General features: G+C 38.7%; 1 protein-coding gene across 3 annotated transcripts in view; it reads right to left on the reverse strand.

The window, feature by feature from the left end:
• MTA3 (metastasis associated 1 family member 3) overlaps positions 1 to 16,267 on the reverse strand; it is a 141,632-nt gene that overhangs the window by 34,543 nt on the left and 90,822 nt on the right. For all 3 annotated transcript variants that reach the window (XR_004424823.1, XM_033124830.1, XM_033124829.1), the window contains exons 9-11: positions 14,885 to 15,073; positions 2,509 to 2,583; positions 683 to 741 (exon numbers count right to left, since the gene is read on the reverse strand). Coding sequence is in view for 2 of the 3 variants with exons in the window: in XM_033124830.1 (XP_032980721.1) it covers positions 683 to 741; positions 2,509 to 2,583; positions 14,885 to 15,073 (323 nt within the window). In the remaining variant the exon portion in view is untranslated. The remainder of the gene's footprint in view (positions 1 to 682; positions 742 to 2,508; positions 2,584 to 14,884; positions 15,074 to 16,267) is intronic.

Here is a 16,267-nt window from a genome sequence, read left to right on the forward strand (position 1 = left end):
CTATAAACATGGTGCTCAATAAACTAAGTTTTCCTGAACAAATGCAAAAAACTCTAAAGACTTCAAAAAAAAAAAAAAGAGATTAGAATTCATTTAAAACGTAGCAGATGAAAAGAAAATTGCCATTCATTTTGATATAACAATGATTTCTAAATCCAAAGGATAATGACAGAATGCTAGACCAAAACAATCAAAACCTATTCATTATTTATCCAACATTTACAAAGTATGATTCTAATTATTTTCCCTAACTTTTCCTTCCCCCCAAGCAAACAATGTAAAATCATCAACCAAATAAACAACATATCTCAAATGGGCAATGTGCATTACCCAAACTGAATCCATTCTATAACTCAGAAGTTTCATAAGTTGTTAGCTTTTGGAAACGCATATGCTTCAGATAATACAGTGTCATAGGTTAATTTCCTGATGCTTTCCCTGCAGCTGTGATAGAAGTACAGTACATGAAATTCTTCCTCTAGTCCTTTTGTTAGTCTACTTGGAGTTTCTCACTCTAAAAGCCATTTTTCTCTCTAAATATATCACCGTAGTGGCGTAATGGGAAGCAAGTCTAGTGCTTTGTAGTGGAAGAAAGTAAGATTCAAATTCAAATTTTGCTGAAACTGACATTTAGTTTTGATAGAATTAATAACAAGTATTTTAAAAGATTTTCATTACTTACTAAGTTGGGATATACACTTGTTTCAGCTTACTCTCAGCTTCTGCTGCTTTTAGACGTTTCTAGTTCAAAAGATAGATAAAATATTTTACATACAGTGCCTAATAATTATTACTTCATTGCTTTAAAAAATTCACAAGAAAATGAAATATTAAAGTATAATTTAAAAACTGCCATTTTAAGATGTGCATATTCCTAAACTGCAGTAATTTCTAAGAAAAGTCACTAGATACTGAGGTACAGCACTATAAATAACATTTTAGACTTAGATTTAAAAACAACCCCGTTTCCCACATGAGTGAATTAAAAGGACTTCTAAGTAACCATTTTCACGTTCAAATTTACTTTCTACCTTATTTCTTTTTTGCTTTTCTGAGAAAAAACAAACCAACAGATAATCCTTGTGTTTTTAGGACACCAAAGTAGTGTTTCAGAAAAATACTCAGAGATGATTAGTTTTCAAAGTCCAGGCAGAAAAAAGAGAGAGTAACTATTCTAAGTACAATTAAATAAGTGTTCACCCTCAAATGCTGGGAGATAGATATGCAGTAAACTTTAAAGCTTGGCTGAACTCACATCAGATTTTAGGAACCAATTAGGAACCAAATGCAGAGAAAGGAAAAGGGAAAAGATTATGTCATCAAATCCAGATATTAACACAATAATGAATGCAAATAGGGAAGAAACATAATGTGTGGTAGATATCAAACAATAAGACAAAGTAAAATATAAAGCAATCTTCCATTTTCCCAATGAGGAGAAAACAAAAACTAAATTTAGGGAGACAACTTAAAACTTTTACGGATGGAGTTAAAATTTCTGAAAATAATTTTATCCGCTTTTCAACCATTCTTCATGACATCATCTCCACCATCTGTAGGGACTCTTTTTGCTTTGAATAACACGGGTTTTCAGAGCACACGGTCTTCACATCTACTTCAGTTATTTCAAGTAAGCATTTTTTGAATTATAAACGATGTTGCCACTGAAAATTTTTCAACAAGCTATGGGTGGCTATTCACTACTCACGATCTCAACTCACTATGGTTAACTTTTAAAATGATCTTTAAAATGTATTTTTACACATCCAACACTTGCCACAGTGTAATCACATACTTGGAAAAAATAATGTCTCAGTTAAATATATTTGCCCCTTTCTTTACCAGTTCTGATATGTGACTAGAAGACAATAAAAACAAGCACTGACTGAGTTCACTTCAGGAAAATGTGCTTCTCCCCAAAAGTAATATTACTCAATGTAAGTAACTTAAAAGAATTACCTCAATTTGAAACATTTGGAAAGGACTCAAAAATAAATGATTCCTGCTTTTGGAAATAATTTTGGAGAAAAATGTATGTATAGTAAGTACCAAAGCATCAAACTAGGTAAGACCAACTACTCCAGTTAAGGTCAAAGATTTAGGGGATATATCCACATAAATGTCATATAAGGTTTCCAAAGATATTTTAAAATATCTCAAATGGTATGGTTGATGGGACTGGTCTAAATTTTCAATACTTCATAAAAATAACTGGTTTAAAAGGTTTGTGCCAACATTGCATCTTAGGTCGTTCAGGTTGTTCCCATCAACTATACTCACAGAGATGAAGCAGCAGGCATCTGCAAGAAAAAAAAACTGCCTCTCTAGTGGTGTCTTGCCTACCGGCTTTTCAAAATGGTTTCATTATAAATTCTGAAGTATAAAAAAATTAAGACTAAAATCTTAAAATAGTTATCTTAAGGATATGAAATCATGTTAACTTAAAATTGTCTCGAAAAGATGAAGCAAACAAAACAAACTGTACTGGAAGCAATATAAAAAAATTACCTGCTGCACGTATCTGTCAGTAGTTTTCCACATGTAATAATATTCAATGATGCTAGTCAATGATTTCCAAGGGAGCTGAAAAAATATTTAACATGATAATGGAAACAAGCTACTGTAGAAATTGTTTTCCTTTAAAACTACTACTGTAAAATGAGGCAAATATCCACATGGAAGTTCATTCTAGGAGAAATGTTTGAGAAAACGGAAATTAATTCTTAGGGTACCCCAAACAAGTTATATTCAGTTAGAGATTCTAATACAACACATTCCATTTCTCATTTCCCATTTTGTTAAAAATTATAAACCTTAAGACTGATACTATTTCATGACTTACTCAGGAGAGCTGTTCTTGGGCTATAGGTGGGGTTGAAGTATAATTTTTAGAAATGATATTTAAATAGATTTAGACAGAGTTACTTTAAATTTCAAAACTGTCGGGTACAACTGGGTCTCATTTGGTCTCTGGCATAATATTTCTTATCCTTTTAAAAACTGCTCTACGTTGACCTATTTTTGTTGTAAATAAAATAAAAACCTGCATCTCTGAAAAGAATATAGATGAGTGTGGTTCGTATTAGAAAAATAGAAAGCTTGTCTTTGTTATTTTCCATTATTCAAAAACGGGCAAATGAGCTCCCACTCATGAGACCTACAACCAAATATACTCAATACGTCCTTCTGTAAAGCGAGATCTGTTAGTCATCTAAGATGCAAATCAGGGTGCATCAAACCTGCAAACAAAATGCCTGATTTCTAGCTGTTGCCGCCGATTTTACAGATAGGGGGCTCAACACTCTCAGTCTCTGACTCCCATCAAGTTGTCCCGAATGCACCATCAGGGTTTGAGGGTTAAAACTAGGGTTTCCAGGCGGGAATTCCCGCCCATTCCCAGGAATTTTTTTCACTTTCCTGTTCCCAAATCCCGAGATATAAACTGTTTTCTGTTCTCCACGATGAATCGTTTCCACAAAGTGACGGCCAATACTACCAACCACCTGGTTCAAGGAGCCGATTTTCCCAATTTCTCAACCACCTTTTCTCGGGATTCGAGAATGGAAAAGCAAAAAAAATTCCCGGGGACGGATGGGAATTCCCACTCGGAAACCCTAGCAATAAATAGGAAAAATGTCTAAGAGATACACTGTGAGTAGGACGTTTATTTCCCATTGTCTGGGTTTGACAAGCCAATTTTCTCAATTTCCCGACCAACTTTTCTCAGGATTTGGGAACAGAAAAGCGACAAAAATTCCCAAGAACGGGCGGGAATTCCCGTCTGGAAACCGTAGTTAAAACGGTACTTCCCAGACCATGCTGCAGCTTGTGACCCACATTCGAAATATCCATGCCATTTCTATCACCTCCACATTTAATTCACCTACGTGGCCTAAAGAGCAAACAGATGGAGTTCAGGCAAAGGGATTTATTTTAAGTTTAACTGAGTGGCAACTCCAACAGTAGTTACAAATGTGGTCTCCTCACAGGACCAGATCAGCACAGTCACTGGCATTTGCAACTTAAGCAAACAGTTGTCTCCAATCCAACAAGCAATCTAATGGAGTTGAAAGGGTCTGAGGGATGGTTTAAGCAGCTTATGGCAAGACCTCGCAGGGTACCTCATAGGACAGTCACTGGCATAGCCCCCTACAGTTTAAAGCAAGCAAAAACCTCTTCATCTCCTAACTATTCTGCTTTTGAGAAATAACCCCCTAGCATGCAATTACCTGGAAGTCTGACAAAAAAAAACTAAGGGACCATGTAACCTGAGCTTCATCATGATCCAGACTGTATCTGAGCCATAAAGGACTGATCAGGTGTGCTCAGCAGCACCGCTCCCTTATCTGGGAGAAGGAGTTCGTGAACGCACGAGTAACACGCCCCGGCGTGTCTATTCCTGATGCAGCATCATTTCTCCCTCAACCCTTACTTTTGGCTTCATGGGAGTTCCTATGACAGATCAATTTAGATGGGAAAAAAACCTGAATGTGGCAGATGGCTTTGAATGATATACTGGCACCAACCAGGATTACCGTATTTTGCCATGTATAATGTACACTTTTTGCCCAAATTTGTGACAGAAAAATAAGGATGCGCATGATACATGGGTAGTACTAATTCCGTGTCTATATAAATATTTTTAATTCTTTTATTTATGCTTATGAGTTAAAAGTGTAACTCTAGAAATCTGTAACGATATCCATATGCAAAATACCCTGGAATACGATAATCAGTTTTGTTGAACTTATGACAAACGTCCAACAACAAAGAGTGCTTGGCCTTCTATGATGTGTAAACATCGTAAATTTGTTACCGGTACATAAAATTTCTTATACCTTGTATCTGTTCTTGTGTAATTATTTGTTACATAAAATTTCTTGTACCGTAATATACTAAAAAAAAAAAAAAAAAAAAAAGCTAAAATTCCTTTATAATACAAAAAACAAGTACCTAAATGTAAACACATGAAATTTTGAATTAAAAAAATTAAAACAGGGCCGGCCCGGTGGCTCAGGCAGTTAGAGCTCTGTACTCCTAAATCCGAAGGCTGCCGGTTCAATTCCCACATGGGCCAGTGGGCTCTCAACCACAAGGTTGCTGGTTCAATTCCTCGAGTCCCCCAAGGGATGGTGGGCTGCGCCCCCTGCAACTAAGATTGAACACGGCACCTTGAGCTGAACTGCCGCGGCGCTCCCAGATGGCTCAGTTGGTTGGAGCGCGTCCTCTCAACCACAAGGTTGCTGGTTCGACTCCCGCAAGGGATGGTGGGCTGCGCCCCCTGCAACTAGCAACGGCAACTGGACCTGGAGCTGAGCTGCGCCCTCCACAACTAAGACTGAAAGGACAACAACTTGACTTGGAAAAAAGGCCTGAAGTACACACTGTTCCCCAATAAAGTCCTGTTCCCTTTCCCCAATAAAATCTAAAAAATAAAATAAAATAAAATAATTAAAACAGAAGATTTTTTTTTCCCCTGCAAGTTTGGGCCCAAAACGTGGGTGCGCGTTATACCCGGGAGTGCGTTATATACAGCAAAATATAGTAGTATACTGCTATAGTATTTCACAGCCCCAAGCAGGAGCGGCTCTGAAGATAGTGAAGAAGGGAGGTGCTTTGAAGGGTGGAACACTAAACATCTGGTTAAAAGCAAAATGGCCAGAGGTACTAATCTATACCTATTCATGAACTGTGGTTATTTACTTGTCACAATGATTAGGGACTTGAATCAGATTAGAGGACTGGTAACTATGAGGCTTAGGAATGAGGTTTGTGGGGCCGAGAAGCAGGATGGGACTGCGTGTGAGGATATTTCTGTCTCCATTCTCACGCACATGCTTCCTCTGCACAGAAGATATTCATTAATATATCATGTGGATAAGGTTATCTCCTCTATGGCGATCAATCGGCCTGTTTTCCTAGCGACACCAATGACTGCTTAAAGGACACATAAACAAAGTGGACAAAGAGGCAAGGAGGCAGAGATTATCCATCGGGGCCACTTCATGGATGTCCTCTCACCAAATCTGATCTGATCACTCCCAGGTGGACAATCTGCAAGGAACAGACACACTGCGCCTCCAACATGGCACCATTCCTAGTAACATGTCAGTTACATGAGACTCTTGGCATCCTGGAATAGCAGCTATCTGTTCTCACGGAACAGACAACTATTCTAAATATGACTTGCCTTTTCTGCCTGTGATGCATTGACTAACAATACAACCCCACAGACTTATGAAAGACTTATTCCTACAAAACACTGCTTCTGACCCAGGGCTCAAAACCCTCAGGAATGAAGGTTTGGGTCACCCAACTGGATTAAGAACTATGGTCATCAAAGGTACTGCGGAGAGGAGACAGTAGGGGAATTCAACTCTGGATGCCAACAAAGGCCTCAGGATGAGTTTTAGAAGAGAAAAATGGAAGAGTAAAGAAGCCATCTATATTTCTTTTCTTGCTTGGTATAGTTATGTCCCCCAATTCCCGTTTTATTTTTTACAAGGTCTGTTGGTGGTAGTTTTACCTTCATAATTCAATGCTGAAGCTATAAAGATGGAGTTGTGACTAAAACCAAAGGATGAATAAACATCAACCAGAGATTAATGCTGTGACATTAAACTTGGACCTCCCCATGTGAAGAAATGGCACATTTTCTATTGACTCAGGAATAATTACTACTGTTTAAAAGCTGACGTATGGAAAGGAAGCATATACAGAAAGCAAGGATGGATGCTGAGTAGCCAGAGAAGTGAGTGATGGCAGAAACTGCATGTCCATTTCCAACCCACTTCTAGCTTGCCTTCCTTGAAGCTCTAAACTTTTCCCCACATACCCTTGGACAAGGGTGCAGACATCGGGTCAGGTGAGCCAAGCAGACACCTGAGTGACATTTAGATGTAGAAGTGAGCAACATCAGATGAAGCTACATGCAGGGAGATTGGATAGTTTGGCAAGAACAACGGCTGAGATATGTTCTTCCGGGTCATCTGTATCGACCTTTTCTGCCATCGATGCTTGACCTCACGGATGCCAAGCAGCGGCGGGCATGGGTGTTTCCACTGTTCCTGCAAGTGCAGTATTCCAGTCTGGTTCTCCCGTCTTCCCGCAGATTCTATAAAAAACTAATGTCCTATGTTCCCTCTGCTTATATTAGATATGGAGAATTCTGTAGTTAACAACTAAGAACTCCAATATAACCTATATGTGTATTCTTTATCCTAAACTAGGTAACGTTGAGTTTCTCTCACCCATAATCAAAAGCACTCTAGCTAATACAAAAATTGATAAGAAGTGTTCGAAGAACAGACCCTCGTGATGTGGCATTTATTGATAGTTAAGGTGGAGCAGAAATTAAGCAAAATTGGTGGCAGAGGCAGCAGAGGTAATGGGGTTTCTGCTAGAAGGTTGCCATTGTGGGGTTAGATATTGCTCTTGGCTTCCCAAGTCCTGGCTGTGAAGCTTCTACACTTGGATCTCTGGAAACTCCTTGAAGTTCTGTTAGCCTTCTAACACCTTGTAATAAATATCTTTCTCCTTACATTAGCTCACTCAAATTATGGTTTGCTCAATATCCTTTCCAACTTCCTTCTAGTACACTCTCCTATATCGTATAGGCTAGAAATCCAAACATTCTACTTCCTAGACTCCCTTGTGATTTATTTCTTCCAATCAAATGTATGTGTATAAGACCTAAATTCAGAAGTGAATTAAGCACGGGTAAGAAAAGATGGTACACAAGGCATCATTTTGCTGCAGCAGAGCAAGGAAGCACAAAATTGTTCCAGAGCCAAAAGCTCTGCTGAAAGTTTCCAGATCCCAAGATCATGGTTCAAGTAGTATACTCTTGGAGCAGAAATTCACCAAGAATCTTCCCAGCTTCCATATGGGGCAGAGGTGGGAACGCACTTAAACGGCCATTTCTGTGAAATTGTTCTGAATTCCAGTCTGGGACCTACTTCAACTAACCCTATCAATGATTTTAAGCATCTAAATTTCCAAAATTATATCCCATTATATCCCATTCTGTTCAAAACAGCGCCTGTAATTTTGTTATCTGCAACTGAAGCCTAAATGATACAACAGCTGGGAAACACCCTTTGCTGAAAGGAGTTTCTATGGCAATGGACTTGATCACAGGAAGAAGAAAGAAAGACTTTGCTATTCGGCACTTTGAACTTCTCAGGCTACTTTTCATATTTCAGGTCCTGCTTCTGTTTAAGATGTAGAAATCCACAAGAGAATGTCATTCCCACGCCTAAAAATGAGGGGGTGGAAAACAGATGATCTATAAAACCCTAACAATTATTCAGTCCATCCAAGAGCTAAGGTTACAAGACAATCAACTTAATTCCAAAGTCACTCTGAGGACACACCGGACTCACAAACTATTTTCACTCTGGCAGAGCATTAAAAAACGCAGGTGACCAATAAAAAGGAAGGTAAGAAGAAAACAACAACAAAAAAATTTACCAAATAATTAAAAGTCAACAATGGGCTAGGACCACTGCTGAACGTCTCTGGAAGCTCTAAACACAAGGGGAATCCACAGATCCCCATCAGGTGTCCATCAGGAAGAACTGTGCCAGAGCAAGGAACCTGAGAAAGCCCCCATTGGTGGTGATAAAAATTCGAATCTACACAAAGAAATGAAGAGGGGCAGAAATGGTAACACGCTTTTCAGTAAATGAAATAACGATAAGGAAATAAATATATTTATATAAATATATAATATATTTTATATATTTATAATAAAAAAGACATTTTTTAACTCTTTAAAAGATCATTGACTGTCTAAAGCAAAAAACAGTAATCATATACTGTATGACAACGAAAGCACAGTCATTGGAGGTAGGAACTGGAAGCATATTGTTACGTGATTCTTATAATCTATGTGATCTAAGTGGTATCTGATTGGAAGGTAGACTGCGGTACATGCAAGATGCATATTGTAAACCGCTAAACAAACAGAACAGAGGTTTAATTAGTAAGTTACTAGAGATAAAAACGGGAACCATAAAAAATTGATCAAAAAAGGGGAAAGAACAAAAAACAATGGGACAAATGGAAAATTAATGCCAAGATGCTAGATTTAAACTGATAATTATATTATTGACAATTATATTAAAGGTAAGTGATCTAAACACTACAACTAAAGGTAGTCTGTCAGATTGTTTATTTTAAAAAATCCAACTGTATTCTGTCTACAAAAAGCCACTTTGGGCATAGATAAGATAAAAATAAAAGGATTGAAATAAGATATACCATGTAAACAATGAAATAAAGCTGGAGTAATTATATTAATAGGAGATAAAGTAGACTTCACCCCAAAGAATATTACCATGAATAAAGAGGCATGACGTAAAGATAAAAGGGTCAATTTATCATGAGAACATAACAATCCTAAATGTGTATGTACCTAATAACAGAGTTTCAACATAATTAAAGCAAAAACCTAATTACAATTGAAAGAAATAACAGAAAAACCCAGAATTATAGCTAGAGACTTTAATACTGCTCTATTAATAAGTAATAGAACAAGCAGACAGAAAATCAGTAAGGCTTCAGAAGACATGAACAACACAATCAATAAACTTGACCTAAGTAGCATTTATAGAACATTCCATTTAACCAACAAAATATCTGTTCTTTGCAAGAGCACATGGAACATTCACCATAATAAAGCATATACTGGGTCAGAATCAATCAAATCTCAAAAATGTAAAATTTGGTTTTTTTACACAATATGTTTTCTGATTACAACAGAATTAAATCAGAATTTATTAACAGAAAAATATATGGAAAGAAACACCAAATATGTGGAACTTACTTCTAAATAATCCATGGGTCAAAAAAGAAATCAAAAGGAAAAATGAAAACTACTTTGAAGGAATGAAAATGAAAATACACCGTGATCAAATTTTGTATGATGAAGCTAAATAAAGCAGTGCTCAGAGGGAATCCACACACCCCTTTCCTCCATCGGGTGCTCAGCAGCAAGAACTGGGACAAGGCAAAAGACCCAAGAAAACCTCCACTGGTGGTGATGTGGGTGTGCACAAAATGGTGGTCAGCTGCCACTGAGGACCAGGAGAGAAAACCCCTGGCTTCCGAGATCCTTCTTCCACACAAAGCAAAAGCCGTCTGCCACTGGAGAAGGGCGGGAAGCTTGCTCCCATCCATGAATCCCCGACAATGAAGGGAAGTCCAAGGCAGAGACTGGCTGCCACAAGGGAGCTGCAGGGAGAGCAGAACTGCTGCGGGACTCTGTGCTGGGACTCGGGCACAGAAAGCCTGCCTAAGACTGGGGCTAGAACAGGACAACAGAAACCCTCTGTGCCCTCACCAGGAACCTTGCAGGCAGTACAAGCAACCCCATGCTACTATCAGAAGGGTAACAATGCGGAGAGGCTCAGTAGGACCTGGCATGCTGAGGTTGGAACAGGAACACTGAAAAAACCCTCGGCATTCCAGGCTCCGCATGAAGCACAGGGAAGCATATCAATGAAGTCTGCGGATGTTCAGAGCACCTCATATTCACTTCCAGTTAGGGATCTGCCCCTCAAAACAGTACAAGATGGTCAAACGTACAAAACACGACACCCAAAACAGATCAGACTGGCAGCAATTTACTGGTGTCGTATGCTCACAGCCTAGGGGAGGAGGATACCACGCAGGGTCACGTGGGGGTCGCACTTGGCAACAACAGTGAGCCAGGAGGGGTTATGGAAGTGAGGCTTTGTGGAAGAAAGGGGTAAGTGTGCCCTGGTTTCTAAAGAAGCTTCCCATGGAGGGTGTGACTGGCTTGTTTGAATAATTCTTCAAGCTGGCAGGGAAGTGAACTGGATGAGGTCTTAGGGGAACTAGTCAGGTGGAGGCCTTTTCCTAATGGGTGAGGGGGATTATCTGGCAAGAACAAGGCAACTTACAATTAACCTTTTGGGGACCTATGAGGCTCAAAAATGTCAAGAAAGTACAGGAAATTTTAGGCCTTCCAATACAGTGGTACACTGAAGGTAACTAACAAAATCCAAATGTGGCCCAACTATGGACAGACAGACTCAATCCCTCACAATGAGGACCTAGAATGAGAAGCTGCATGCTCATTTCAGAATATAAATACTATTGAACTCTGCCTCTGTTGTTGTTTACACAAGATGTTCCCCATCCAACCAAAATCACGACATTAAAAAAAGCATGAAATGTCCCATTTTCAAAAAATAAATCAGGCAATAGACACAGACCCCAGTACAGCCCCAAATGTTAGAAATATCAGATAGGAACTTTAAAATAACAATGACTAATGTACTGAAGGATCTATGAAATGGCGGACAACACACATGAATAGATGGGGAATTTAAACAGATAAAAAGCATAAAAAAGAATAAGATATACATGTTAGAAAAATATATGCTACTATATTTGAAGAATTCCTTTGACAAGTTTATCAATATACTGGACACAACAGAGAAAACTATTAGTGTACTAGAAGATAATCAATACAAATTATGCAAATTAACACAAAAAGAAAATCTCAGCTCTGGGAAACGCAGTGAACTACAAGTAGAATGATTACAAAGAAAAACACATCCAGGCACAATGTAGGAGTAATACTGGTCAAAACCAAGAGTAAAGAGAAAATCTGAACATGAAGAAAAGGAAACATTTACATACACGGGAAATTCTCATCAGAAATTACATAAGCCAAACAGATATATTTAGAGTACTGAAAGAGAAAAAAATGAACTATAGAAAGAATAAGATATTTTTTTAAAGAAAACAGTAAAGAGTTTTTCAGGCAAAGCTGAAATCACTGTTAGCTAAATATATACTACCAATAAATAACTGCATTAGAAGAAATGTAAAAAAACACTAGGAAGTACAGCATAGGGAATATAGTCAATAATATTGTAGTAACTATGAATGGTGTCAAGGGGGTACTAGGCTTATCGGGGGGATCACTTTGTAAGTGATATAAATGTCTAACCACTATGCTGTATACCTGAAACTAATATAATATTGAATGTCAACTGCGATTGAAAAATAAGAAAGAAACAAACAAAAAAAGACACTAGGAAAAGACAAAGCACATTCCCCCAAAGCAAGTTGAAGGAAGGAAATAATAAAAATAAAAGCAGAAACTAATGAAACAGAAAAGTCAATCAAACCAAAAGCTGGTTCTTTGCAAAGATTAATAAAGCTGATCAACCCCTAGGCCAGACTGATGAGGAAAGAAGAGAGAAGAGCTAAATTGCCATTATCAGGAATGTAAGAGGGATCACCACTACAGATCCATCCGACAGACCTAAAAGGAAAATAGGACACGATTATGAACAACTTTATGACAACAAAGTAGACAAGATGAAATGGACAGGGAGAGAGATGTCAGCAAGATAGAGGAATAGGAGATGCCAGTCTTGGTCCCCTCCCCCCCAAAACAAAACCCAACAGATAGCTATTGACAAATGAAAATAGCACAGGAGTCAAATTAAGAACTCACAGCAACACTGTGTAGCAAATAATGAATAACAGCTCAGAAAGGATCACTGTGGAGATCGGCTTAGCTGAGACACCTGGAAATGGCGAGAACAAAGAAGGGTGGAGGGTGTCAGTGTAAGCCACAAGGTGGGTGCCACTGAGGGCCCCGGTGGCCTGCTCTACAGAGGAGGCTGGCAGCCTTTGCCACCGAGGACCTCAACAGACCCCATGACAGAATCCCTGCAGCTTTCAAAGCAGAGGACTCCGATGAAATGGTGCTCAGCCAGGGAAGGGAATGGGTTCTTGCCATCTGTGGCAGGATGGATGGACCTGGAGGGTATTGTGCTGAGTGCAGTGTGTCAGACAAAGAAAGAGAGATGCAATGTGATTTCACTTATATGTGGAATCTACAGAACAAAATAAACAAAACAGAGAAAACCTCATAAAACCATTTGGTGGTTGCCAGATGATAGAGGGGTTAGGGTGTGAGTGAAGAAGGGGAAGGGATTAAGAAGTACAAATTGGTAGTTACAAAATAGTCTCGGGGATGTAAAGTGCCCGGTGAGTACTGGACTAGTCAGGGGATCACTTCTTAAATTATATAAATGTCTAACCACTGTGGTGTACACCTGAAATGAATATAAAATATTGAATGTCAACTGTAATTGAAAAATTAAAAAGGTGGGGGAATGTGAAGGGGAATAAGAGTTTTAAATGTCCAGGTATAAAACAAATACATCACGGGGATATAATGTACAGCATAGGGAATACAGTCAATAATATTGTGATAGAATGGTACAGTGTCAGATGGTGATCACTTCTTTAGGTACACAAATGTTGAAGAACGATGGTGTACACCTGAAACTAATATAATATTGTATATTAGCTAGATTTTAATAAAAATCTAAAAAAAAAGGAGAGAAGACGAAGAAGACCAGGATTCCAGTGTTTGTTGCTGGGGACCCCAGCAGCCTGCTCTACAGAGGAAACTAGCACCTTCTGCCACTGAGGTAACCAACAGTCACTGCTGCGCTGGGAGATGCTGCTGGGCCCCTCCCAGAGACACTGTGGAGCCACCACCCCAGGAACAGGGCTGCCAGCCCCTATCTTCAACTCCATGCACACCCTGGACCCCACAGCTCTGGCTGCTCCACACACATGCACATCTCAGGCACCAGAGCCACTGAAACCGCAGGCCAGGCGGCACCCCAGACCCCAGTCTGCTGTCACTCTCTGCGCATACAGTTCCTACTCCTGGCTCTGTGGCTGACCCAAGCATGCCAATGCCACAGTTACCATTGCTACAGCAAGGGCACTCCAAAGCGAGACCCATTGCCAAGAGAGTTCCCCATGGCCATAACACACTCCATGGGAGAAAAAAAAGATCGGGAGGTCTCCAGCAGCCTTTGCCACCCAAAACTGCCCCTGCTGCCACTGCAGACACCTGCAGCCTTCGCCATGGAGGACCCCTGCGATCTTGACCAACACTGACCTCAGCTGATGGAGCTGAACAAACTACGCCGCCAGGCCTTCCTGGGAGCTGGAACCATCTCACCCCAACCATCCTGTGCCCGTGCACTCAACCTGCTGCTGAAGGCCGTTCCCCTCTAAACCCAGTCTGTAAAATATGGAAGAAGTGACTGCTCTATCAAATACAGACATCAACTCAAAGCTACGAGAAACATGAAAAATTAAGGAAACGTGACAGCAAGAAAGAAACACAGTGATTTTCTAGTAAATGAATCCATCTAAAGAAATGGATTATCTACTATTTGCCTGAAAAAGAATTCAAAGTAATTGTTTTAAGCAAACTCAGTAGCTATAAAAAATTATGGATAATCAACTCAACAAAATCAGGAAACAGGTTGTTTCCGTATTAAGGGCCCACATCAAATCGAGACTCAACAGTTAGTCAGACAACTAGAAAAGTATCAAAGGTCTAAAGGAGGGCAACAAGCTTAAAAAGCAGAGATCAGATATGTTTAGTGCAAACGGTTAGACAAGCTGTCTGTATTTTAAACGTGGAATTCAGAGAAGTGGATGAGTTCACACTACCAAGGTTTACTGCAAGAACTCAGGGCCTCCTGACCTTGGGTCTTACTCACAATTACTTCCCAGAACAAATATCAGTTCCTCCCTCCATAAGACTGGTCTTCATTCTATGTAGAGCAGATAAAAATTACTAAGTCATAGACTTGCTACATAAATACTTCAAGGTTTACCAGATTTCTTTATCTTTTTTAAGGAGGGCGCAGCTCACAGTGGCCCATGCGGAACTGAACCAGCAACCTTGGTGTTATCTTCACCACGCTCTAACACACTGAGCGAACCGGACACCCTCAGATTTCTAAAACAAATAAAATATTCCCACCTCAACATTTTATTTTATTCACAATTTTCTACTTACAAAGTCTTGACGTATATCGTTGAAGTCTTTGCCATATTTTTCCAATGCCTCTTCAAATAAACTAGCTTCAGAGGCTGACCATTCTTCCATTTCATCTCTGCATAAAACAGGTCCTCCAAGTGGCACTAAGACACTAATTGCACTGCTCAAGTCATAGCTGTGTCTATACAATGTATCCATAGCATGAAACTAAAGAAAACAAATAAAACAAAAGATCAGCCATAAATACAAACTTCCACGATTTAAGAACAGAAATACCAAAATGCATTATGTCTTTCAAAAATTTAGTTTGTGAGTCATCCCTAAGTATCTGGTGGGGACAGTGGACAGTTCCCTATTTGTACAGAGCATAAAACAAGCTCAGATATCAACTAAAATCTGTAAAGAGAAAAAATTAGCAAATATATGCATTAAAATACATATTTATACTGAGTTACATTAAGACATTGAATAAAGGTATAGAATATGAATTTGTTGACAGAGCTAAAGCTAGGTATTAGGACCTGTAGACATGTTTAGGTACAGTAACTAACTGCTTTAACAAAGGTTCACATCTCACTTAAAATAAATAATTAGATTCCACGAAGTAAAAGCAAGTAGAGACCTCACTACCAATTTCCTAGTTATAATCACAGCTAAGACCACTGACCATGTGTGGTTTTTGCTTTATGTGTCACAAACATGGAATAACAACTTCAACTTTCAAGTGAATTTCTTCTCACTCTTCTGCACCAGGAGTTACAAAAATGGTAGAATTAATCTTAATTCTTTGCTTGTGTTCTGCAAACTTCAGAATTAAACTCCATTTCTCTAGCCAACCTTCTCACTTGACAGACTCTGCAGTTTAGCTGCAAGGTACATACACTGTTACACACTTTTATATCATCCCTGAAACTAAATAATTATTGTTTCTAAATATCTGACCTATGAAAATGAGAAGTTCAGTAGCATTTAGTGATCACTTCAATTAATAATGTATTTCCATAAATGATTATTTTAGTTTTGTTACGATGGGTAACAAAACTAAAAAGATTAAATATTCAAAATCAATAATTACATAAATTAACTGTGCTGATAGGAGGTAGACGTAATTTTTATAAATTAGCAAGTGCTCTGAAACCAAAAGTGACAGAATTAAATGAATTTTTCTCAGCTGATATTATACCAACCACTCAAAGTATGAATGTATTTTCAGTCTTTTGTTCATGTTGGATGAATGAAAATGTTTTTCATACAGGCACTTTTAAAATTGATGATGAGCTATTATCTACTGTGGCTTCAAAGACCAGAGTAATATCTTAGCTTTTATAAGTGATTATAACCAAAATCTCAAGTGATTTAATGTCTGTTCTTTACAGTGTGTGTTTGTATTACTGAGTAATG

The sequence above is a fragment of the Rhinolophus ferrumequinum genome, chromosome 13 (genome assembly GCF_004115265.2).
Source record: "Rhinolophus ferrumequinum isolate MPI-CBG mRhiFer1 chromosome 13, mRhiFer1_v1.p, whole genome shotgun sequence".
Lineage (NCBI taxonomy): Eukaryota > Metazoa > Chordata > Mammalia > Chiroptera > Rhinolophidae > Rhinolophus > Rhinolophus ferrumequinum.